The 25,664-nt window shown below is 44.3% G+C and overlaps 1 protein-coding gene across 1 annotated transcript in view; it reads right to left on the reverse strand.

Moving 5' to 3' along the window:
* Window positions 1–300: 300 nt before the first annotated feature.
* The window catches only part of UHRF1BP1 (UHRF1 binding protein 1), a 60,359-nt gene continuing 34,995 nt past the window's right edge, over window positions 301–25,664 (reverse strand). The window contains exons 11-21 of the mRNA XM_033919225.1: window positions 24,331–24,470; window positions 23,307–23,448; window positions 22,677–22,867; window positions 20,893–22,349; window positions 17,192–17,391; window positions 13,266–13,438; window positions 11,073–11,226; window positions 10,631–10,893; window positions 9,096–9,204; window positions 7,491–7,612; window positions 301–3,532 (exon numbers count right to left, since the gene is read on the reverse strand). Of these exons, the coding sequence (XP_033775116.1) occupies window positions 3,404–3,532; window positions 7,491–7,612; window positions 9,096–9,204; window positions 10,631–10,893; window positions 11,073–11,226; window positions 13,266–13,438; window positions 17,192–17,391; window positions 20,893–22,349; window positions 22,677–22,867; window positions 23,307–23,448; window positions 24,331–24,470 (3,080 nt within the window). The 3' untranslated portion in view covers window positions 301–3,403. The remainder of the gene's footprint in view (window positions 3,533–7,490; window positions 7,613–9,095; window positions 9,205–10,630; window positions 10,894–11,072; window positions 11,227–13,265; window positions 13,439–17,191; window positions 17,392–20,892; window positions 22,350–22,676; window positions 22,868–23,306; window positions 23,449–24,330; window positions 24,471–25,664) is intronic.

Consider the following 25,664-nt stretch of genomic DNA (forward strand, 5'->3'; position numbering starts at 1 on the left):
TGTGAATTTACCACACACTAATGTCTGCTAGCACTTACTAAACCTTTAGTAAAAGTATCCCTTAGTGCAGGGGTCCCCAAGTCCCTTCTTGAGGGCCGAATCCAGTCGGGTTTTCAGGATTTCCCCAATGAATATGCATTGAAAGCAGTGCATGCACATAGATCTCATGCATATTCATTGGGGAAATCCTGAAAACCCAACTGGATTCAGCCCTCAAGGAGGGACTTTGGGGACCCCTGCCTTAGTGACTAGGGGGTCCTTCAACTAATGAGGTTAAGTACTTAAAAAAATAGGCAGACCAGAAGTTTGATGTCTTTTTATTAAAGATTCTTTACAAAAAAAAGAATGGTTCACAGAACCAAATGGTAACACGCTAGCAGAAATAATATAATTATATCATAATGTGAAAACAAATGCAATACTGCAGTGGAGTCTAATTGAATTCTAAGGTATAGTCCTCTAAAGCTCTTCTCTGACCCAAGATGCCATTTCATTCTGACATCATATTTCAGGTCTTCCAACTCCAGATTTTCACTGACATAGGTCATGGCATTGCCATTCTGTGCACTGCTGACTTTACTATGCTGAGGTTCGACCCCTTTATGCTCAATGACTTTGTCCCTGATGCTCAAGCACTGCAGCCTTATAAAGCCTGAGACTTCAAGCTCCAGAGACACAAGCCTAGGGCTTACGTTTTTACTGACACAAAATTATTTTTAGGAAAATATTTTGTTTTATTTTGTGACACCTGCTCCAAGAAAATGCAGTACTTTGCTGTAATTTGCAAGGAGGGTGTTGCTACATTACCAGTCCCCTGTAACTGTGATTCTGATTTGTTCCTGCATATTACATTGCTTGGGTGCATGGATTGTGCTCTTTTGAAGGGCATGTTCTAATGATCCTACAAACACCCCCAGGCTATATTAATGCTATAACAACCCTAATTGGGATTTAGAAAGGAAAGCAAGCAAGTTACATCCTTAGGACCCAAACATAGCATAGTCTTATGTATTAGCTATTTCAACAACTCTGTCAGTTCTGGCTCCCAAGCCCACGCAGTGATCATATTGGCAATGCCTTTGATTGCATCTATCAGTCAGTGCCTGAGTTAGTCTAATACTGAAATTCTAATCTATGTCAAAAGTCAAACCTGCATCTTATATTCTATGAGATGATTTATTACAACTTCTCACCCACTCTGCCATCTAATTCAAGTATCCCCACTTGTAAAAAGATTGTGTGATGTAACAGAACTTCCCAGACCTAGATTTTGACCCAGTCTGGCGTTAGTACTGTGCTAAGAAAAAGAACTTAACACTTGATATGCAAACAGCAATTGCTCCAGCCACTTCTGGGTGGACTTGTAGTTCATGTACAGGAATCAGTTACCTGTCCTGGCTTGCAAGCACCTCCCACCACAAGAAGTGGAGGATCCTGTCAGACTGTGTCTTTAATTAGCCTTTGGATTAGCATTAAATACATACATTTCTAATAAATATCATTCAGACAGGACTAGCAGTTCAAAATGTAAAATTAGTTCATCCTGTGGAGTTATGCCATGAGACACTAGGCCATAAAGAAAAAATACCACATTTACAGAATGAAATTATCTTTCTACAGGAAGCTACAGACACACTACTAAAAGTCATGACCCTCTGTGCGACCCTCTTAATGAAATAAGACAGTTGGAAGTCAGAGTAATCTAAGTGGCTGGTGCATTAAGAGTAATTTATAATAAAAATCTTGCTTTCCTCCTCTCCCTTCCAGTTAGAAGAACTTGCCAGTACTGTCTTTGGGTAAAGGAGAGCAGTCTCTTCACCTTACAGTTATACAAAAAGAGGAACACAACTACTGTCTGCTGCTCCAAAGGTAAGGAAGGGCCACGGGTCAAGATTGCTGCTCAGTAACCCACCTGTCTAATCCAGATATTATTTCTGGAAATAAGACAGCTTGTTATTTGTAAATCTTTTTAGTAGAGTAGTTTGAATCGTTTATGGAGTCAATATTTGGGGTATTGTTAAATACAGGAGCCATCAAAATAGCAATTTTCAGATTGCGATGCCGGAGTCGGGGTTGAAGTGAAGCTGGTTTAAATCTGGCTCCATGTCACTTATTTGAGCTTATAGCATGGGATGTGTTCGACAGCTGCGCTGTCCTTTGGCAGCATTAGCAATGAGCTGAGCCCAAGACATACACATGAAGAGGTATTGCTGCTTTGTCGTAGAGTTCTTCCTTATGTGCATCACTCTCTACTTTGAGGCGACAGAAGTCAAAACCTCTGGCAGAAAATGCAATTTCCAAAGGAAGTACATGTTGCAGTGTGCCTACTACTTGTTGGATGGAGAAGGGCCCCTTGTACTGGTGATTCTTATAAATCTTAGCGATTCTCTTGAGTCTGGGCCTGCAGCTCAGACTACTTGCATCACTGTACGCTTTATTAATAGCTGTGAATGGATGAGTGAGCACACTGGTTTCAAACCCCCCATCCCCAACATCGCAGTCTTCCCCCATTGCAAGGTGCAACATCGTTCCATTAGAAATGTTATCATTTCTCCAAACTTATGACACACAGATTTACTCATTTTCTTCCACAACTGCAGGAGATGCCACAGCTGCCTCTATTCTACTAATCGAAGAGATGTGCACGGCAAACCTCCCCCCTCCCAGAACCTCCACCTAATTTCTTCTGTTGTACCATAGGACAAGTCTTCAGACCTTAAACATCGTTCATGCTGGTATGTGCTATTACTGCTAAAAGGCAAGTCTTTGTTCTTTTCGCCACTAACTGCACTTTCTAGCCCAGAGAAGTCTGCAAATCTTTACCACCTCACATATTATCTCATGCAGAGTGCTCCATCTACTCTTCATGACTCAAGAGCACTACAGACTTCACCAGTAAGACTTACAGCTCCTACAATACATTCTTCTATGTTCCTCTGCCTTCTGAAAACATACAACTGCCAAAATCACTTAGGCCTGATTGTACCCCATCAAGTTCATTCAAGGTGCTTAATATAGGAGGTGGGCATCTGTCTATAGATGCTCCCTTCTAACATGAGGCTAATATTATATCAGTGGTGAGATAAATCACAACCCAACTGCTAGAGGTACTGGTATGTCCATGCAGATCTTCATTAAAAGCGAATGCCTGTTTTTGTTCTGTGACAACAGTAAAACAGCATGTTATCTCAGTACCAAGATGTGCAACTTAACAAAAGACACCCCCCCTCTGCTAACTTTCCAAACTAGAGAAAACCTAATGAAAATTCTGCAGCCTGCACTTCTCCCTTTGTTCTCACTCTGCAGTGCCATTTTCTATGGCTACTGTCATGACCGCTGCTTGTCCTCCTTTGAGGATCTTTGCTGCCCTCTGGACAGCTTAGGTCTGGGCTACATTCCGCCATCAGAGCTGAAATAAAGGATTGTACTTCCAGATCTCCTCCAGCAGGCGCTTTTTGTCCAGGTTCATTCGTGCCAATTCCACCTTTACTGCATCAAGTTCCTGCTGTAATCTCGCATCACCTACTGCTGCCTAATACATAAGATACAAAATTTTTTTTAAAAAAAGATAACCATTAGTGTTTAATGCCTTTTACATATAAATTCTTAAGAGTTAGTTTTTTCACAGCAAAACACAAATCTTTTTTTAGGTTTAGTTTACAAGGTGCTCTTTAACTTGAATATAAAAAAGCTGGTACACTTCCTGCAGCTGTAAAAGGTATAGCAAAAGCAGCCGAGCTGGGCAGGCGTTGTTGCTACGACAGTGCGTCAGATGGAAGTTAGCTCCCTTAAGGTAGTGCAATGCTAAAGTTTTAGACCATTTTAAAAAAGTAAGAACCCTAACCATCTCAATGGCATTATGTGCACTAGAGAATGACACGGTGACAAAATTCATCACCGTTCACGTCCCCGCGGGAAACCATCTTCCTGTCATTCTTTAAGGAGAGAGGGAAGAATCAGAGTATGAATGGCCACAACCACTGACCCGCAAGCTTTGCTTTGAAGAATGCTGGTGTAGAAGGACTGAGGTTGAGAATGACAGTCTCTGGTATCCAGAGCAGATATTGTGATGTCATAATGCCTCATTCCACCAGTGCCTAAGAGCCAATCACATCAGTGATGTCACAATGGCTTCATTATCCTTGGCTCCCATAAGAATCGGTGTATGAATGGCCACAGCCACTGACCCGCAAGCTTTGCTTTGAAGAATGCTGGTGTAGAAGGACCGAGGTTGAAATAGACACTAGAAAATGACATGGGATTATTTCCCGCGGTTATCCGCGGGGACAGGAACGGTGATGAATTTTGTCACCGTGTCATTCTCTAGTGTGCACCACCATACAGAAGGAACTGTGTTTGACTCCAAGATCAGAGCTGAGCTAGTAAGAGCGAGACCCCATCATTGTACGATGGTGACAGTGTGTGGCTGGATGTAGGGCCCATGATTGCAGGGTTAGAGAGGAGCCCTGGTTCAGAGCTGTTGCTTGAAGGGGAAGGGGTTAAGAGAGAAAAAATATGGAAGAAAAATTAACCACGGTAAACATGAATGAAGGCTCATGGTACCAGATTCCAGCCCTTGCTGTACACTGTGGCAGAAAACTGACAAAATCAAAAACTACTACTACTACTATTAATAATTATTTCTATAGTGCTACCAGACGTGAGCAGTGCTGTACAGACTCACAAAGAAGACAGTCCCTGCTCAAAAGAGCTTACAATCTAAACAGACAAGTCAAACAAGATGTCATGGATACAGTTAAGGGGAATGGTTAATCTGCTGGCTGGGTTAGTAGGCAGTGGGGAGTAAGGTTATGGATTGAAGGCTATATCAAAAAAAGGTGGGTTTTCAGTCTGCTTTTAAGCAAGGGAAGGGGCATGGCAGACAAACTCAGGCAATTTATTCCAGGCACAGGGGGGGAGCTAGATGAAAGGAACGAAGTCTGGAATTGGCAGTGGAGGAAAAGGGTATAGCTAAGAGCGGCTTATCTGAAGAACGGAGTTCTCTGGGAGATGTATAAGGAGAGAGAAGAGAGGAGAGATATTGTAGGTCAATAATAGGAGTTTGAACTGTATGCAAAGGTGGATAGGAAGCCAGTGAAGTGATTTAAGGAGAGGGAAGACATGAGAAAAGGTTAGATGAGTTGCTGCTGAACCAGAACGTACGCAGGTAAGGCTAGACTCAAATAGGGCACTGGTCTTTGACCTAAGGGCCGCCGCGCAAGCGGACTGCTGGGCACGATGGACCACTGGTCTGACCCAGCAGCAGCAATTCTTATGTTCTTATGAGTGTAGCGAGGTTGGTAGAAGATGAGTCGTGCAGCACAGATTGCAAAGGGGAGAGGCAGCATTGCAGTTAGAAGGAAAGAGTGCAGTAATCTAAGCATGAGGTTATGAGAGTGTGGACAAGGGCTCTGAGAGACAGGGGGTAATTTTGGTGATGCTGTAGAGATGGAAGCGACCGGCCTTAGCAGTTTGTTGGATGGGTGAAAGTTAAAATCCCCAAGAATGAGGGAGGGAGAAGATGAATCAAGGAAGCCTGATGGTAGACGCAACACTGAAGGCATCGGTGCAATGCGCCACAGCCTCTAGGAAAGCAAACAGAATGCTGGGTATCATTAAGAAGGGTATTACGACCAGGACGAAGGAAGTTATCATGCCGCTGTATCGTGCAATGGTACGGCCGCATCTGGAGTACTGTGTCCAGTACTGGTCGCCGTACCTCAAGAAAGACATGGCGGTACTTGAGGGAGTACAAAGAAGAGCAACCAAACTGATAAAGGGAATGGAAAATCTCCCATATACCGACAGATTGAAGCAGTTGGGACTTTTCTCCCTGGAGAAGCGAAGACTTAGAGGAGACATGATAGAAACCTTCAAGATCCTGAAGGGCATAGAAAAAGTAGACAGGGACAGATTCTTCAAATTAAGGGGCACCACAAGCACAAGGGGGCATTGGGGGAAATTGAAAGGGGACAGGTTTAGAACAAACGCTAGGAAGTACTTTTTCACTCAGAGGGTGGTAGATACATGGAACGCGCTTCCAGAGGCTGTTGTAGACAAGAAAACACTAAATGGTTTCAAAGAAGGTTTGGATAGATTCCTAGAAGAAAAAGGGATTGGGGGGTATAGATAGGTATAGACCATTGCTCAGGCAGTGGGCCTGATGGGCCGCCGCGGGAGCGGACCGCTGAGCAGGATGGACCTATGGTCTGCCTCAGCGGAGGCAACTTCTTATGTTCTTAAGCCTGAAAGACAGGAGTTAAATTAAGTGAGAAAGGAGGAAGGGGACTTTGTTGAGGGGATGATAAATGACTGCTATTCGCAGAGGTAGAGAAGTGAATAGGCTGCCATGTGATCAAGTACCATAACATACCACTCCGTTTGTATACCACAAACACCTTGCAGTTCTATGCGGTTAACAAAAAGAGAACTGTGCATTACAGAGAATTACAAAATAACAATGGAAATATGCATTATATCCACATTATTCCTCCCCCCCCACACAAAAAAAAATTGCCTATAATAACCATAAAATACAGATGCAGGGCCTAGTTTTCTCTCCCAACTAGCAGCCTGAAAGCCAACATATTTTCCATATATTTCAATTTAAAGCAGTCCCTTACAGCAGGAAACATAAAAAGCAAACAAACAGAAAAACATGAAGGGCGCCTCAATATATTGAAAGCAAATTTATCAATCAGATAACATAGCAATAGACATAAAGCACCTTATAACAAAAACAGCCAAATTTTAAAACTACCCTGGCCTCTATTGGAAGCCAGTCTAGTTTACGAAAATAAGGAGTAATGTGATCCATTTTTTTCCAAATTAAAAATCAATTGTACTGCAAAGTTCTGAATGAATTGATTCATTGCCAGTAATCAGCTCAAAGAAAGATGTTTATTTCAAATCTGACTTTCCTGATCAATAATTTCTTCCCTTTGACAACCAATTTTCATCAAATTTCTTGAAATTCCAAAAGTGCTTATTTTTTCAAAATCAGCAATATTTAGCCGGTGCAATTAGCCACATCTGGACAGCAGCACTGAGTTTCAGAGCTGGCTAATCCATTTGGTTACGTGCAATATTCAGCACTTAACTGGCTATGGGTTACCATATAAAGATGAGATTGATGGTTTATGCAACTCAATTTATGTGGTTAACCTTGCAGGTTAAGGTCTGAATATCAGCTCCTAATCGGCCAAGTGCTGACTCCACACCAGAATATACCCTAAAATAGCCAGTTTTGAATTTGGCGCTAATTGGTTATTTTCAGCGGCAATTTAACTAACTAGGCACCATTTCTGGCCAGTTAAATTGTGATAAATATTGACCTCTAAGTGTTCAGTATAATGAGCTTTTAAACATTTATGTACAGCAGTCCACACCAACTATGCTCTTTGGAGCAAGAACCTCCCTTAATCTCCTGTACCTCTGTGATTTATGTTATTTCAACACATTTACATACTGAAGATCAAACAGAAAAATACCTTTTGTGAAAATGCAGCTTTTCTTGGCTTTCTTGCCACAGCAGTGATTTCTTGTGGGATCTTTTTGTCATGCACAGCTTGTTCAGACCTTTTGAATAATGCCTGATCTTCCGCTTGTACAGCTGAAAGAGAACAGGGATCCAACATGTTTCAAGTTTCAAGTTTATTGGGGTTTTAATATACCGACTATCAAGCTAATATCTAGCCGGTTTACATAAAATTTAAAAAAAAAAAAGAAATTTAAAGAGGTACAAGTAAAATAAAATATTAAATAAATTAGAGTGTGTAGTGAACATTCAAGACTTTAACATAACAGACTAGATAGTGGGGGCAAAAGGGGAAAGGGTAGGTAAAGTTACATTGTAGAGAGAAAAAGGAGATAGAGGGGTAGGGGTTATAACATATAGGGTGGGGAAAAAGGAATGTGATGTAGAGTAGTATATGAAATATGAAATTAAAGAGAAGTTTAGACTGAAGAAAATGCGTCATGAAATAGGAATGTTTTTAAGCTTTTCTTGAATTTATCGAGATTTTGTTCTTCTCGGAGTGGTTGTGGGAGAGAGTTCCACAGTGTCGGGGCAGATACCGCAAAATTTATTTTTCGTGTGTAATAAAATTCTTTTATAGAAGGAATTAGTAGGAAATTTTGATTTGTAGATCTAAGAGTTCGAGAGGAGTACTGAGGAATGAGAAGTTGGTGTAGAAATAATGGTCAAATCTGCAGAGGTCTACAGCTTTTTAAGGAGTCTTGTTAAAGAAGCTCATAGCCTACTACAATTGTTGTGTCATGGAAGTACATATAACTTGAACACTAACTGGGAGAGGAGAGAACACAATCTATAATAATAAAATGCTAGCCACGCATGCGCACTCTCGCCGCATGTTCCCTGAGATCGGATCTGTCATGCTAGGTGAGAGTGCGCATGCGCGGAGTACGTCACCAGCCGACGATCGCCTCTACAAGCCTGCTCCCAGCCAGCCGACGATCGCCTTCACAAGCCGGGACTGGGGCACAAAGAGCGCCTCCTGCCCCCCCCCCTCCCCCCTCCACTGGGACGAACTGCAAAAACGGAGCCCAGCAACTTTCCGACCCGGCTCTTGCGATGACCCCGCCGCCCGGACCCGAGTCCTTTCCTGCCGCCCCACCCTTCCCTTCCCTTCCCATGGACCCGACTATGAACCTGGCGATTCCAGCAGCGTGTGAAGACTGCTGCACACGCTGCTGGAATCGCCAGGTTCGTAGTCAGGACCACGGGAAGGGAAAGGGGGGTAGAGGAAACGCTAACACTAATGCTGCTGCACAGGGAAGTGGTGTGGGGGGAGGGAAATGGAGGGGGAGGGAATGCTGCTTTAGACAGACAGACAGACAGAGGGAGGAACGGAGACAGTAAAAAAGAAGACACAGGGGCAGGGAGATACACAGAAAGACAGACAGACAAAGGGGGCCAGGGACAAAGATAGACAGAAAGACAGCAGGAGGGAGAGAGAGACAGAAATAAAGACAGACAGACAGACATATATTCTAGCACCCGTTAATGTAACGGGCTAAAATACTAGTAGAGAAAATAAATGAGGTTTTATTTACTGGTAAGTTAAAATGCTTACCTGTGATATAAAAGACTCCATCATCCTTGCGCTGGACTAGAATGTGATCTATAGCTAGGGTTATTGGGATAGGGCCCAGAGAAGAGGGATATACCTGGGGACTGTCATCCTGAAGAGGAAAGAAGAGCAAGGTTGGATAGAAGAAGGTAACTTATTAAAAAAAATTTTTGCAATAGGACAAAATTTAAGAAGCAGAGGTTTTACTTTTGCAGTGCCTATGCAATAAAAATAATTACCAAAAGAAAAAAAAAATTGATCATGTGACTCCCCTCTTAAAGGAAAAGCACTGGTTACCTGTAAATCATAGAATTACATATAAAATAGCATTTCTAGAAAGGCTTCTAATCCCTTATATTCCTACAAAATCTTTAAGATCTGAAGAAAAATCTCTCCTCTTAGCCCCTTCACTAAGACTCATTTATTCAAGGAGGGACACGATCTTTTCTGTCACGGCCCCTCAAATCTGGAATTTGCTCCCAATCAATATAAGGGAAGAAAAATTACTTAGTAAGTTTAAAAGTCTTCTGAAAAGCTGGCTTTTTAAGGATGCATTTAACGGAGTTATTTGAATTCTATATAATGTAATGTAATGTAATGTAATTTATTTCTTATATACCGCTACATCCGTTAGGTTCTAAGCGGTTTACAGAAAATATACATTAAGATTAGAAATAAGAAAGGTACTTGAAAAATTCCCTTACTGTCCCGAAGGCTCACAATCTAACTAAAGTACCTGGAGGGTAATAGAGAAGTGAAAAGTAGAGTTAGAGGAAAAATAAAAATAAAATAAACATTTTAACAAGACAGCATTGATCTAAATACTTTGGAAGGTAGAAGAGAGGAGAGAAAGGAATAGAAGCAGAATGGGTCAGCGTCAGTGATGAAGTGGAGCAAGTAAGTTTAGGAGGAGCGATTGACGTTTCCAGAAAGGGCTTCTTCAGGGAAGAGACTTGGCCGACAGTCCCAGGATGCCTATGTCTCCTCCCCTGCGATGTTCTCCCATCCATGCATTCCCTCCAGACACACTGCCCGTGCCCCAGCCGCTCCAAGGAGGCTGCCCCAGATGAGGTCCACGGTGAATGCAGGATTCTCTCCTCTGCGGGAAAGCCGCCCGGAGCCGACAGTCGATCTTCTTAGCGGATTGCAGGGGGGGAAGAGTTCACACTCTTGGTAGGATCGGGTCTGTGTGCTCTCGGTGGTTGTGGCTGGTCTCATTGCTGCTTAGGTGTAAATAATCAGGATACTCTACAGCAGACTAATAGTGCTGTTAAGTGAAAATTGAGCGAGTAACCTTTTCCCATCCTATTGTTTTATATTTGTTTATGAATTGTATTTGATCCTTTTTTTTTTTTTCCTCTTGGTCTGTTTTGTCAAAAGTTGTATTAATTGTCTGGTTTAATCAATGTGTTTTTCTTTCTCTTACCCTGATTTTATTGTTATTTGCAAATCGCACTGGATTATGATTTTGCGATCAAATCAAATTTTTAAATAAACTTAAACTTGATAGGAATCACAAGACATGTCCATGCCCTTACCTTTAGCGTAATCTTAGTGTCTGCCACTTCTATCTTCATTGGTATCACCTCAGGGACCAGTTCATCTTCTAGGAAGGGTCCCAGATGGGTGAGGGATGACATCATCAGTTCCGTGCTATAATTGCTGATCAGGAGGTGAAGGAATCCATTCTGGACAGCTAATGGAGAAAATACTGCAGCACTAGGTCCAGCTTCAAAACGCAAACATACTTCAGGCTGGGTACGACTGGGCTCTCTTCCTAATTTTTCCACACCTACATCACCTTAGAGAGGAAAATATGTTAACAGATAGAGAAGGTGCATTCTTCTTTCAAGCAAATGGTATGCATTTCAGATCTATGTATGAAAATTGTTGTGTCCATCTAGTGATTAATAAGGTCAGGTCCTGACCCCTTGGCTTTAGCTGGATTATATTACAAGCCTCTGCCAAATCATGGCTTACCCATAACTGGATCACGGTGTAGGAATTGTCGCAGGCTGATATTCTTCAACTGCTCTAGAACCACCTCAGCAGCCTGCACAGCGACAGTCAGATCATCACCTCTAGTCTCTATTGCACAGTTGATGTTGCCCATCTTCAGGTTCAAGATGGACACCTGGAACAGGAAAATCCAAACACTAATTTATTGACACCCCTCTCTGATATGGAAGAGAACTAGCTCTATAGAGTGTCTGAGCGTACACTTCTACATGCTGGGTCTAATTAGTGCATTGCAGTGCGAGTGGGACCAAAGTGAGAGTTTGCAATGAAGCTTGATGTTTTTGAATGGTGTAAAATTTGGTGGAATGCTCGTACAGCATCCTTTTATTCAATGATGCAACAATTAGCATACATAATCCTGCACAAGGCAAATTGGATGTCATACAAACTCTCCTAGTTTAGTACAGCTATTAGCAATCACCATTGGTCATGTCAAAATCCAACTGGGCCATCTTGCTACCAATTCTTCTTAATAATAGCTTAAGGTATCTCAATACCAGAGTAGTCACAGAGTCCTATAAAGAATTGACCCATATAAAATGAGTTCTTAATGAGGTCCGAAAGGGGTATCAGACAGCCCAACAAACAGTTTAGTTTGAAGGGAATAAACTCTTCATTTGCCCCACGGTACCTCCTCCTCCGTGTTAATTCTTTTTCTTTCTCCCCCGGAAATGTCGTCATACAGGTGGGGTATTTAAGTCCAGAGTCTTTATGCCGCGGCTTGTCTTTTGATAAGTCTTGTGGCGGTATGCAGTGTATGTTCACCATAGTAGGTAAGCAACTAATGTTGAAGCAGTGGGAGGGTTAAGCTTTCCGCAGTAAAATATTTTTACTGCTGTTTATATTTGATAGTGCTAATCATGATGTTTCTTGGGTTTCAGCTTTCCCCATGTCGCCTTGACAAAGAACCCAAAACGCGTTGGCGTTCAGGGGAATGATTTCAAGGCTGAAAGCTAAGTATTCAGAATTGATATTCACGAGTAATCGTATGAAATAATAAGATATAAGCACTAGAAATGACTAAAAGTGATAGCAATAATTGAAAAAAAAAAAAAAGAATTAACACAGAGGAGGAGGAGGTACCGTGGGGCAAATGAAGAGTTTATTCCCTTCAAACTAAACTGTTTGTTGGGCTGTCTGATACCTCTTTCGGACCTCATTAAGAACTCATTTTATATGGGTCAATTCTTTATAGGACTCTGTGACTACTCTGGTATTGAGGAAATCCAACTGGAACATATGAACATGTTTTATGTTCTTGTCCTTAAATTCAGTCTATCTGGAGGTTTGTGTGAAATAAAATCATACAGCTATTGCCCTTCACTGGAGGATTTCGGTTATCATATTTTGATTTGGAAATTGGCGAGTCTGGAAAGTTTACTACTGAAGGATCAGGTTACGCTGCTGGACTTTTTCATGGCTGTTACCCTTCAGCTGGTTGTGATCAACTATCAAATGTCTGTGGAGGAAGACTGTATGTCTATATCATAGATATAAAAAGGAGGCAGAGGACAGGACTGTCATGAGTAGAAGTAAGAACCGTAAATGGGAACTGACAGATAACGTATTATTGTCCAGACATAAAACTGTTAAGATTGTATCACGGTGCTTGGTTGTTCTATGAGTATTATTGCTTAGCTGGTCTGTAATTTTCTTGAAAATCAATTAAAAAAATAGAAGTGAACTCAAAATCACTAAATTCTTCTACCTTCAACTTACAGTAAATATTAAACTGTAAACTCTGGGCTAGAGTTACAAACCTGCATTTCTGTGTTAATGTGCATTCATTTTACTGCAAACCCTATTCTGTATAATGGGGCCTATTTATTAAATACATGCATCAGTCTGGACTGATCTAGCAAGATGAACAAGAAAAAGCAAAATTATTGGCTTTCTGTTCAGTGCCCAAGTGGTCAAGAATCCACAGCAAGCATTATAGAAATATTTATTGGTACGATCAATGGTGCCAGATCAGGAGTGGGAGGATTGCATGAAGATCAATGGTGGGCCTAAATAATCAGGAAAACCCAGTTTGAAATAAGACGGAAAATAATCCTGTCACTTGTCATAAGAAGATATAACCTTTCTAAGTCGAAGCTGAGGCAACTAACTTCAAAGAATCTGTTAAAAACACCAAGAAAAGATACAACCAACCATAGGCAAGTCAACATCATCCACGCTCTGAGAGACTGAGCTATTCAGATCAGATGAAGCTCTCCTGTCATGCTCTGTGCCATATATTCCATCAGCAGGATCTGTTGGGCTATCTCTTGTGCCGGTGTGATTGGAGAGCAGCTGTTCAGATAATCCGGGCTCAATGCTGGACTCTGTAAGGAAAAAAAAACCCCAAATAACTCATTCCAACTTGAAGCACGAAGAAGTTCATTTTAAGATGACTCTTATCTTGGATTATAGGCGCATGCTGTAATGGAGCTGAAATCTCTTAAGATAAACAAGGATTTCTAGCAGGCCGTTGTTAAGGAGATCTCAAAATATCCGCAGCAGAAGCTTCCAGATATGGCGCTGAGATTTCTCATCACCCACTACAATGGAATGTACATGTACCGTATTTTCGCGGATATAACGCGCGCGCTATACGCGTTTTTACCTACCGCGCATACCCCTCGCGCGTTATATGCCTGAGCGCGGTATACAAAAGTTTTTAAACATAGTTCCCACCCCGCCCGACGCCCGATTCACCCCCCAGCAGGACCGCTCGCACGCGCTCCCACCCGCACCCGCATCCACGATCGGAGCAAGAGGGAGCCCAAGCCCTCTTGCCCGGCCGACTCCCCGACGTCCGATACATCCCCCCCCCCCGGCAGGACCACTCGCACCCCCACCCCGAAGGACCGCCGACTTCCCGACAATATCGGGCAAGAAGGGAGCCCAAACCCTCCTGGCCACGGCGACCCCCTAACCCCACCCCGCACTACATTACGGGCAGGAGGGATCCCAGGCCCTCCTGCCCTCGACGCAAACCCCCCCCCCCCCCCCAACGACCGCCCCCCCCCAAGAACCTCCGACCGCCCCCCCCAGCCGACCCACGACCCCCCTGGCCGACCCCCACGACCCCCCCCACCCCCCTTCCCCGTACCTTTGGTAGTTGGCCGGACAGACGGGAGCCAAACCCGCCTGTCCGGCAGGCAGCCAACGAAGGAATGAGGCCGGATTGGCCCATCCGTCCTAAAGCTCCGCCTACTGGTGGGGCCTAAGGCGCGTGGGCCAATCAGAATAGGCCCTGGAGCCTTAGGTCCCACCTGGGGGCGCGGCCTGAGGCACATGGGCCCAACCCGACCATGTGTCTCAGGCCGCGCCCCCAGGTGAGACCTAAGGCTCCAGGGCCTATTCTGATTGGCCCACGCGCCTTAGGCCCCACCAGTAGGCGGAGCTTTAAGAACATAAGAACATAAGAACTGCCATCTCCGGATCAGACCTTTGGTCCATCAAGTCCGGCGATCCGCGCACGCGGAGGCCCTGCCAGGTGTACCCTGACGTAATTTATAGTCCATCATATCTTTATATGCCTCTCTTAAGGAGATATGCATCTAGTTTGCTCTTGAAGCCTAGGACGGTCGATTCCGCAATAATCTCCTCTGGGAGGGCATTCCAGGCGTCAACCACTCTCTGAGTGAAGCAGAACTTCCTGACATTAGTCCTGAACCTGTCCCCCCTTAGCTTCATTTCATGTCCTCTAGTCCGTGTCAAATTGGACAATGTAAATAATCTTCTCTGCTCTATTTTGTCGATTCCTTTCAGTATTTTGAAGGTCTCGATCATATCCCCACGCAGTCTCCTTTTCTCTAGGGAGAACAATCCTAGTGTTATAAGTCTATCCTCGTATTCCAGTTTCTCCATACCCTTCACCAGTTTTGTTGCTCGTCTCTGCACCCTCTCCAGCAGTTTTATATCCTTCTTTAGGTAGGGAGACCAATGTTGGACGCAGTATTCCAAGTGTGGTCTGACCATTGCCCTATAAAGCGGCATTATAACTTTCTCCGATCTACTCGAGATTCCTTTCTTTATCATGCCCAACATTCTATTTGCCTTTAGGACGGATGGGCCAATCCGGCCTCATTCCTTCGTTGGCTGCCTGCCGGACAGGCGGGTTTGGCTCCCGTCTGTCCGGCCAACTACCAAAGGTACGGGGAAGGGGGGTCGTGGGGGTCGGCCAGGGGGGTCGCGGGTCGGCTGGGGGGGCGGTCGGAGGTTCTTGGGGGGGGCGGTCGTGGAGGGGAGGGGGGGTTTGCGTCGAGGGCCTGGGATCCCTCCTGCCCGTAATGTAGTGCGGGGTGGGGTTAGGGGGTCGCCGTGGCCAGGAGGGTTTGGGCTCCCTTCTGGCCCAACTACACAAAGGTACGGGGAAGGCGGGTGGGGGTGTCGTGGGGGTCGGCCAGGGGGGTCGCGGGTCGGCTGGGGGACGGGCGGAGGTTCTTGGGGGGGGCGGTTGTTGGGGGGAGGGGGTTTGCGTCGAGGGCAGGAGGGCCTGGGATCCCTCCTGCCCGTAATGTAGTGCGGGGTGGGGTTAGGGGGTCGCCGTGGCCAGGAGGGTTTGGGCTCCCTCCTGACCCGATATTGTTGGGGAGTCGGCGGTCCTTCGGGGTGAGGGGGCGAGTGGTCCTGCCGGGGGGGGGGGATGTATCGGACGTCGGGGGGAGCATCAGGCTTTCAGGATGGGGACAGACCTTCAAGGGGGGACAGGACTTCAAGGGAGGACAGTGCACGGAAAGTCAGGGGGGGTGAACGGAGAGTCGGGACAGCGCACGGAAAGTCAGGGCAGTGCACGGAAGTCAGGGGGGGTGAACTGAGAGTCGGGACAGCGCACGGAAAGTCAGGGCAGTGCACGGAAGTCAGGGGGGGTGAACGGAGAGTCGGGACAGCGCACGGAAAGTCAGGGCGGGCGAAAGGAGCGTCGGGCATCATGCGCGGTATACCCGTGAGCGCGGTATACAAAAGTTTTTGTACATGTCATCGTGATTTCTGCGCGCTATACCCGTGTGCGCGTTTTACACGGGTGCGCGTTATATCCGCGAAAATACGGTACTTCAAACATCTAAGGATCCACAACGGAGGCAAGCAGGTGTGATGCCGGGCTATATCAAGATTAGTACAAGGTATATGGGATCTAAACATTCAGATTAGAGAATGACACAGCAACAAATTTGTCCCCATCCCCACAGGAACTCAATTTCCCCACCCCGTCCCACAAGTTTTGTTGCTGTCCCTGCCCATTCCTGTAAGCTCTGCCTTAACCGTACAAGCCTCGAACACTTATGATTTTAAAGTGTTTGAGGCTTGTGCAGATGAGGACGGAGCTTAGGCATTGGTGGAATGAGGCATTATGACATCACAATCTGAGCTCTAGAATGTTGCTACTTAGGATTTTAAAGTGTTTGTGGCTTGTGCAGATGAGGACGGAGTTTAGGCATTGGTGGAATGAGGCATTATGACATCACAATCTGAGCTCTAGAATGTTGCTACTTAGGATTTTAAAGTGTTTGAGGCTTGTGCAGATGAGGACGGAGTTTAGGCATTAGTGGAATGAGGCATTATGACATCACAATCTGAGCTCTAGAATGTTGCTACTTATGATTTGAAAGTGTTTGAGGCTTGTGCAAATGAGGACAGAGCTGCAGGAATGGGGCAGGGACAGGAAAAGAACTCGCGGGAATGGGAAAAATTTGTCCCCGTGTCATTCGCTAATTCAGATTCCTTTCCACACATAATCAAATCCACCTATAAACCTCATCACCTATTGATATTAAAATTTCCTAAGGAAACTCTTTTAAGAGTTTGTTGCTTGAAAGCTGCTCAGCCATTCATAATCCAAACATAAGTACAGCAAAGCAAATATGAGGTACCGTCTCCAATTTAAGTAGAATTTAGATGAAAAATGTGGACATAAATAACTAGGGTTGAAAACTTGATGGCCATCACTGCTGTTCACAAGTTCCAAATTCCTACCAGCTGAATCCTTTTTGCTTCTTTTTGCTCACAGCTCATATCAAAGGAGGAGAGAAAATACATTTTTGTGATCACTGAAAGCTAAGTGAGAACGTAATGGTAGCCACGCCTACTACCTGAATCCATGAGCATCACAAAGCCTTCGCTGCCATCGCTGTCTATGGAGAATCTGTCCTCCAGCCCGCTGACATTCCCATCCAGAGAGGCGCTGTCGAAAGACTGTTGGGAAATGGTTCTTTTCATGTTGAAGAACCGCAGCCTGCTGCCGCTGCTAAGTGGCGTTACAACCCCATCTTCAGCTTTAGATGCCGTCTCTCTAAAAAGAAACATTCAAAAGAAAGAAGCAAAGGCAGAATAATCAAAGAATGGAAAAAAAATAATTACCCCCCCAAAAAAAATCTCAATAAATAGGATCTGATAAAGATTAGCAATAGGCAATTTCACCAAGGGAATACACGTCTAGGAGGACAAAATTCCCTGTTGAGTTTTACAACAGCTTAGAGCCATGCAGATTATTTTTTAAGTGCTCATTTCAACCAGGGTTTAACAGGAAGGATTAAATACCATGTTTCCCCGAAAATAAGACAGTCTTATTTAAATTTGGGGCCCAAAAAAGGCACTATGTCTTATTTTTTTTCATGTACAATGATTATCTCTCCCTTCCTCTCCTCCACCCCAATTCTTCCTATTTCCTTTCTCTCCCCCACATGTGCAGCACGGATCGGAGAAAGTTATAATGACGCTTTATAGGGCAATGGCTAGACCACATTTGGAATACTGTGTCCAACATTGGTCTCCCAACCTAAAGAGGGATATAAAACTGCTGGAGAGGGTGCAGAGATGAGCAACGAAGCTAATAAAAGGTATGGAGAACTTGGATTACGAGGAACGACTTAAGAGACTGGGATTGTTCTCCCTTGAGAAAAGGAGACTGCGAGGGGATATGATCGAGACTTTCAAAATACTGAAAGGAATGACAAAATAGAGCAGGAAAAAAAGTTATTTACAATGTCCAATATGGCAGGGACAAGAGGACATGGACTGAAGCTAAGGGGGGACAAGTCCAGGACAAATATCAGGAAGTTCTGCTTCACGCAACGAGTGGTGGACACCTGGAATGCTCTCCCAGAGGAGGTTATTGCGGAATCCACCGTTCTAGGATTTAAAAGCAAACTAGATGCACATCTCCTTACGAGAAGCATAGAGGGATATGGGTAACTAAAATTACGCCAAATGTACACCTGGCTGGGCCTCCGCGTGTGCGGATCGCCGGACTTGATGGACCGAAGGTCTGATCCGGAGATGGCGGTTTTTGTTATCTTTCCTCCCCTCTCACCCATCCCCTTGTGCAGTATCTCTCTCCCATCCCCCTGAGCAGCAGAACCCTTGCAACTTCTATCCTTCCCTTTCTCCCATACCCCTGTGTAGCATCTTTCTACCCCCCACCGCCGCGCACCCCCACCCCCGCCGACCCATCTCTCCCTCCCATCTGAACCACGAGACAGGAATACCTTATAACAGCGTTGGCAGCAATCTACACAGGCTGCTTCGCGGCCTTCTATCTCCCGGGCGTTACTCTGCCATGTTGCTAATGACATGTTTAGTGGTTCAGATGGGAGAGATGTGTCAGCAGGGGGGGTGCTGCGGGCAGGGGGGAATGCTGCTGCTGCTGCCGGTGACTAGGGCTTATTTTCAGGGGCAGGGCTTATATTCAGGGAAACACAGTAAATCATTCTTCTTAATTTCCCATGGTTTGTTCCTACCTCCAAACTGAAACCAAATTAAAATGTGACTTCACTATTTAATTGGAGGCTTTTACACATGTAATTTTGTACACATGTGGAAGCAGCACTACTTTCACATGGAAGCTACCAGCTGCCAGGTTTATGTCATTCATTTCAAAAATTTAAATTTTTATGTAATGTTTCTTCAAAAAGACAACACTACTTACAATAAAACATAATTCCATACAAATCCAATTTACCCTGCTCTATTCATCACTGACTCTCCCGATCTCCAACCCAAACCGAGTCCTTGCCAACTACCACAAACCAGTGTCCTGAAACATAGAAACATAGAAATAGACGGCAGATAAGGGCCAAGGCCCATCAAGTCTGCCCACCCCAGTGATCCTCACTATCCATCTTTGCGGATAGATCCCACATGTCTATCCCATCTGGCCTTAAAATCCGCCACACTGGTGGCCTCAATAACCCGAAGTGGAAGACTATTCCAGCGATCAACCACCCTTTCAGTGAAGAAGAACTTCCTAGTGTCACTGTGCAGTTTCCCGCCCCTGATTTTCCACGAATGCCCCCTTGTTGCCGCGGGACCCTTGAAGAAGAAGATGTCTTCTTCCACCTTGATGCGGCCCGTGAGATATTTGAATGTCTCGATCATGTCTCCCCTCTCTCGACGCTCCTCGAGTGAGTAGAGCTGCAAATTCCCCAACCGCTCCTCGTATGGGAGCTCCCTGAGTCCCGAGACCATCCTGGTGGCCATTCTCTGGACCGACTCCAGTCTCAGCACATCCTTGCGGTAATGCGGCCTCCAAACCTTTTAAAGCCTTGGCACACTAAACTCGAGGTCATGGCTGGAGGGCATCCGGATATGCAACGACCATGCATGAACAGAGGCCTTCCACACAGAGCCCTGAGCTTGCAATTATTACGCCGGTGAGGGGTGCTGGAGGAGGCGAGGCGCCGGTGCTGGCTGACTGCCTACAGGACGTCTCTCTCGCTGTGAGAGGCGTGTCCTGTAAGCAGTTCGCCGGCGCCTCTCCTCCTCGCCCTAGTGTGCCGCGACACACTGCCATAGACCGACTAAATTAACCAGGCCTACAAAATGGCTGCGCGCACACACATTTATGCAGGTATTTTAGAAAACACTGCTGGAATTGAGCATATGCAATCCTGAATGTCTCAATGTGATTTGGACTTATTCATTGCGATTTGCACATATATGATTATGGAAATTGCTGGAACACGCAGGGATTGAGTCATGAGTGGAGATTGATTCACATGGACTTTTAAGTATTGAATAAGAAAGAGACAATTTATTTATTGCCTTTGCATTTCACTACTATTTATTCTTATTTTGGCACTTTAGCATTTTGCACTTTACACTTTTTATTTGATATCTCATCCGAGGGGTGGGGCTTTTTGAGTCGCTATTTCCCTATATTTTTCCCTCTCAGGTTTTTTCACCATACACTTTAAATTATATAAGAGACTAATGATTTATGCGGCAAAGCTTATTTAGGTTTTTTCTAAAAAAAAAACTTAGTGCTGGTCTCCTATGAGCTTTTGTCCAGGGCCGGGAAAGGTTATCGATATTGTGATTGAACCCATACTGGAGTGTCTCCTATTTATTTAATGCTTTGTAATTTCAATTGATTTTGCGTATTTTTGGTTGCTGGTAAACACCCTTTGAGCGTTTTATAGAGGGTTCTGCCATTATTTAGTTTTGCCATATAGTGCCTTCTTTCAGCTCTCTACTTACGTCTAGTGCATTGTGCATGCATGTTTGTATTTCAGAAGGAACAGACTAAAGCTAAGTTTGGGACAGATCACAGAGTGTACAGAAATTTTCAGATCACTGGAAAAAAGAACATACTGTGACACCTAGAAAACCATGAACACCAATCAACACGATCACAGCCATTCAGATTCAAGTGTCTCTTGCCTTTTCCAGGCCAAAATCAAGCACTAAACTAAGAATGGGAGGCGCTGTTACAGAATAAGGAAAGAGCAGAACATTAGTGAAAACAGAAATAAAGAGGAGTGCTGAAGAGCAGACTTAAGACCTGGTCACTTACTTGACAGGGGGCAGAGCAAGCATTCTCTGCATGGTAGAGGCCATCTTGTCCTTGCTGTGGCTGAGGGCATCTTTGGTGAGGGACACCGCCTCTTTGGTGAGATCCATGGTCATGTGCAATGCACTAGTCAGCTCCTCCAGGCTCTTCAGGGGAAGCAGATCTCCTTGCTCACTGAATGAGGCATCTCCACTGTAGAGTGTCTGTTGAGTTAACGAGGGACTAGAAGGAAGACTGGAAGTGTTGCTTTGATCTTTGTTACCCAAGGTCTTTGCAGCTTCAGGCGCTTCATCTAATGGGCCTCTCTTGATCCTATCACCTCGAAGACTTGCAACCTCTGCCTCATCCAATGTCCTTTCACTCTGGGATTGTGGTAGAATATCTACACTGCCCTCCAGGTTCTTCAGTGGAGTGCTGGTTCCCTGATCTGAGTTGACATCTGACTTAAATTCCTTCTCTTCAATCACTAGAGCTTCCCTGCTACCTGAAGGCGAAAGCTCCGAATCCAGCAAGCTGGTGCTATCTGAGGCTATGGACTGGGGTTCCAAGTTGGGGTTAGGCACTGGGGGAAACAGCAGGGCTAATTCAGCACTGTTGAACAAAACACCAACGCAAGATGTCATGTATGGCACTGGGGAGCCGATCAGTTGCTGCGTATCTTCAGCCAGCTGCTCCTGCAACAACTGCAATGTTTCTTTCATCCTCAACAGCACCAGGTACTGATAGTGGCTCAATTGTATCTTTACAGGTGCTGTGGAATGAACTAGGATATGAATATCGGCTAGTGCTTCCTTCTCCTTACTGTCAGTTTTACCTGCTGCTGAATCACTGTCACTCCCACCAGGCTCAGGGGTCTTGGAAAACCCTCGATCATCCTGCTCTAATTTTGACTTCTGGCAGCACCGACATTTACCATCCATGCCAGGATGCCTGACATCTCTGCCAAAGCTAGTGGAAGGTTTAGTTTTTACTTCTGAGGGTGTAACTGGTGAACATGCTTTGGAATCCTGGACTTGCTTGAATCTCCTAGGGAGGCAGACCCATACAGAGAGTGGAAATGGTTCAATAAAGTGAACGGGTTTACCTTTAGAGCTTTCTGCCCCATCAAAATTCAGAGAAATAAGAGTAAAATAAATAGACCACAGGTCTTCAGATGAAGATGGCTTCAGGGTAGCAGGTGTTAAGCTTATTCCAAGCTCTGTCACAGGGTCCACCTTGTATGCGTGCTGAAGGAAAAGGTTGTGAAGGAGCCCAAAATTGTCCTTAGACTTTGGGAACTGAGTGTAGCTAGAATGAAAGAACTCGGAGGCTGCAAAACTTCGGAAAATATTCTGCAGGTCAAGGCACTGGCAGTGTGTGGCATGGCGTGTGTTGGTGGCTGTCATGGCAGTTGTGTGTATGGAGAGACTTTGAGGTCGGTCATGGTGTTCTGATACTTTCTTCTCTACGGGGATGTTCAGCTGCAAAAAATGAGAACACAAGATGAACAACTTCATAAGGTAAACTAATTTTAGTGATGCAACAGCCTGCAAGAGCCAAACCTCTTTCCCTTCCCTATTCCAGACCCCCAATTAGTATTATATCATTTACAAAGCAAACCTGACAGATCTGCACATAACACAATAGACAAGACAATTTATTTCTACATTATAAGGCAGTGGTCTCCAACCCTATCCTGGAGGACCATTACCTTGGGATTCTTTAATATTCATCTGATTCTGCTACTGAACTGAAATACAAAATTGATGTTCTAAAAAGCCTGGAATAGGGGCAAAGAGAGGCCATACCTTAAGCCCAAAGCTGTCCAGTCTCACATCAACATGTTCATCCCGCTTGGAGTCCTCCAATTTGTAGATGGCTTTGAATTGTTGCAGGCTACGATACAGATCCAGGCAAAAGAGATTGATCCAAAGCAAGCTAATGGGGTCCAGCGTGAGACTCAGATCATGTAGCTGCATGTAGAGGTTGGAGCTTGGAACTAGATGATACAAAACAGAAAAGAGAACGACAAGAGTGAAACAGAAGAATAGCCATATTTGGTCCTACTTTCAACAGTAGCCAACCCAGGTCACAGCTCACTGCAAATTTTCTAGCCTGGGCAATTTTGCAAAAGCTCAAATTTCACCCAAACCATAAATTAAGCATCTGGCAAAATTCTGTACAAAAGATATTTGAAAATGGCAAAAGATATATAGAATCTGGGTTTGATTTCTGGTTTGGGCGTTTGCTCAGACCATTATATCCCTGACCAAACAGACATCCTGTTCAGATTAAAGACAGCCATTCGATCTCTACTACTACTCGTATTTATTATTTCTAATGTGCTGAAAAGAGTACTCAGTGCTGTACACCCAGGTTCTACTGTAGACAATCTAAAAATCCACCTCTGCTCTTTTATATTCGATATAAGGCTTTACCTGGGAATTCAGGGCTGTCGGGGAAGTAATACTCTGTGAACTCAATATGAATAGCAGAGGGTCTCTCAGGAAGGCTGCAAGACTTTTTGATACAGGAAAGCAGGGTTGAGGGCTTCTTGCTGCTCTTACTAGCTGTAGAAACCTGAAGAAGAGGGAGTCAGGAGTCGATTTGCTCAGCAAAATACCTGTAGCTATATGTGCACATGCATTGTGAACACCTTCTATCCACATATATACACCAATGCCTCTTGTGTATATTAACTTCAGCTGCTTGCACAGAAATAAGCACTCTATATGCACTAGATTTTCAAAGTACAATAAAACCTTGGATTGCAAGTAACTTGGTTTGCAAGTGTTTTGCAAGACAAACAAAACATTTGATTAAATTTTAACTTGATATCCAAGCAACGTCTTGCAATACAAGTATACAACTGAGCCGATGGTTCTTCTCTCTCTGATACTGCAGGAGTGTAGTGACTGTTCTAAATGAGCGAGGTCTTACAATACAAGTACGTATAGTATTTTGTATTAAAGTTTTTGGGTTGTGGAACGAATCGTCTGAGTTTCCATTATTTCCTATGGGGAAATTTGTTTTGACATACAAGTACTTTGGATTACAAGCATGCTTCTGGAATGAATTATGCTCGCAAACCAAGGTTTGACTGTAGTTGGAATATCCACAAAGTCTTTATGATTTTTTTCCTGATTAAACATGAAGCCAATAATTTTTTTTCAGGCTTTTCCAGTCCACTTGTCTTCAAAAACAAAAATAATCATCATCAAAGATATGTTCCTCCATGGGAGAAGCTGGATAATTATCTATACATTACCCAATGAGAAGATTTCTGTTTATATATCTGTTATTGTAGCCCATTTAATGTAATAGGTTCTTGTTTTGTAATTTGTTAATGCTCAGTTAAAAAGATTTACACACAGAGAAGTGTACTTCAAACACTAAAGTGTACTTCAGAACACTAAAGCAGTTATGAGAAGATAAGTCTTGCCCCAACATCTCAGCTCTCACCTGATGAATGTCAAGATCATCAACTCTGACCACTACACAGCTGGACCGCAGTCTGTTCCATGCTGGATGCCACAGTTGCATAGAATGAAGGGGATCAGGGTTCCTGCCATGTTTGCCTTTCTCATGAGTGAAAAGTGTTTCTTAAGAGACAAAATAAAGCACAATATAGTTGTTTAAGGTTAGTCATCTAGAAGAACACAGCTATCCTCTGAGATAAAATAACATGAAAAGCACCTCAAGCAAAAGATCAAAGTTGAAAAATATGTGAGTTGCTGTGGGCTGAGAACAATGGAAAAACAGAATTTGAAATCTAGTTTTCATTGATGCTCCTTTTGACCTTGGCCAGGTCACCTCATTATCCACTGACTCAGGCTTTTCAAGACCTTAGGCTCTAACAGCCTTACTCACTGTGACCTTTTCTGGATATGTGTTGCACCTGCCTCAGCTCCAAAAGTAGCTGGATCTGGTAGAAGAAATCACTGTCTGAAATGGACCACTCCTTCAATGCTGAATCTTCGAGCTGCCAGTTGGATCAGAGTCTGACTGAGCCTCTAACCCCCGCAGACCTGCGAAAGGGAGGAGGCGAAACGCAGCTGGCACCCTGCGGAGGCCCCTGCGACCCACTAGGTGAGCAAAGCTTCTAAGGGATCGGACCCCGAGCTCCATGAAAGTTTTTACAGGCTGGCTAACAAGTACCACAGAGGGATTGGCCTGTCAGCTGCAGACCTCAGTCTACTTCTCCTCTAAGCAGGCAGAACTTGACCCTCAAAGTGGGAAGCTCTGAGCACCGAAAGCTGCCAAAACCACTAAAGAAGACCTAAAAATAAAAAATATATACAGAGTAGATCAGAAAGACTCCTTCTGGCTTGCGTGCAGAAGGAAAAACTGAAGGGGGCAACAGAGCCTTTTGAAACGGAGACACCGGAATCTCGAAATACAATGCAGTCTCCGTTTCAACAATTTCTTCAAGCCATTCAGACCTAAAAGCTGTTGTAGCTCTCTTGCGTTTTACACTTTCCACCATTCGCAGTTTAAACATTTTAAGAGTTATATCTGGTTGCAATTTAATAAACGAATACAGTTATACAACTGCAGTACCATGCTGCATACTACAATTCCACGAAATAAACAATATGGCGGAACTTCAGGAAATCAAAGAATTGGAAGTGTTTCATATCCTGTGGGCCATAGGCTATGGCCCTAGGGGGCACGTGACGTGTCAAGTTCAACAGTACGCCAAAGTCTCGCGCGCTTTTGTCCCATCACCCAATGAAAATGCTTAAAGTTTCTAGCAGATCTACTGTCCATCTTATCTCTTCCAAAGTTATGCGTTA

This window comes from Geotrypetes seraphini, chromosome 13, assembly GCF_902459505.1.
Source record: "Geotrypetes seraphini chromosome 13, aGeoSer1.1, whole genome shotgun sequence".
Taxonomy (NCBI): domain Eukaryota; kingdom Metazoa; phylum Chordata; class Amphibia; order Gymnophiona; family Dermophiidae; genus Geotrypetes; species Geotrypetes seraphini.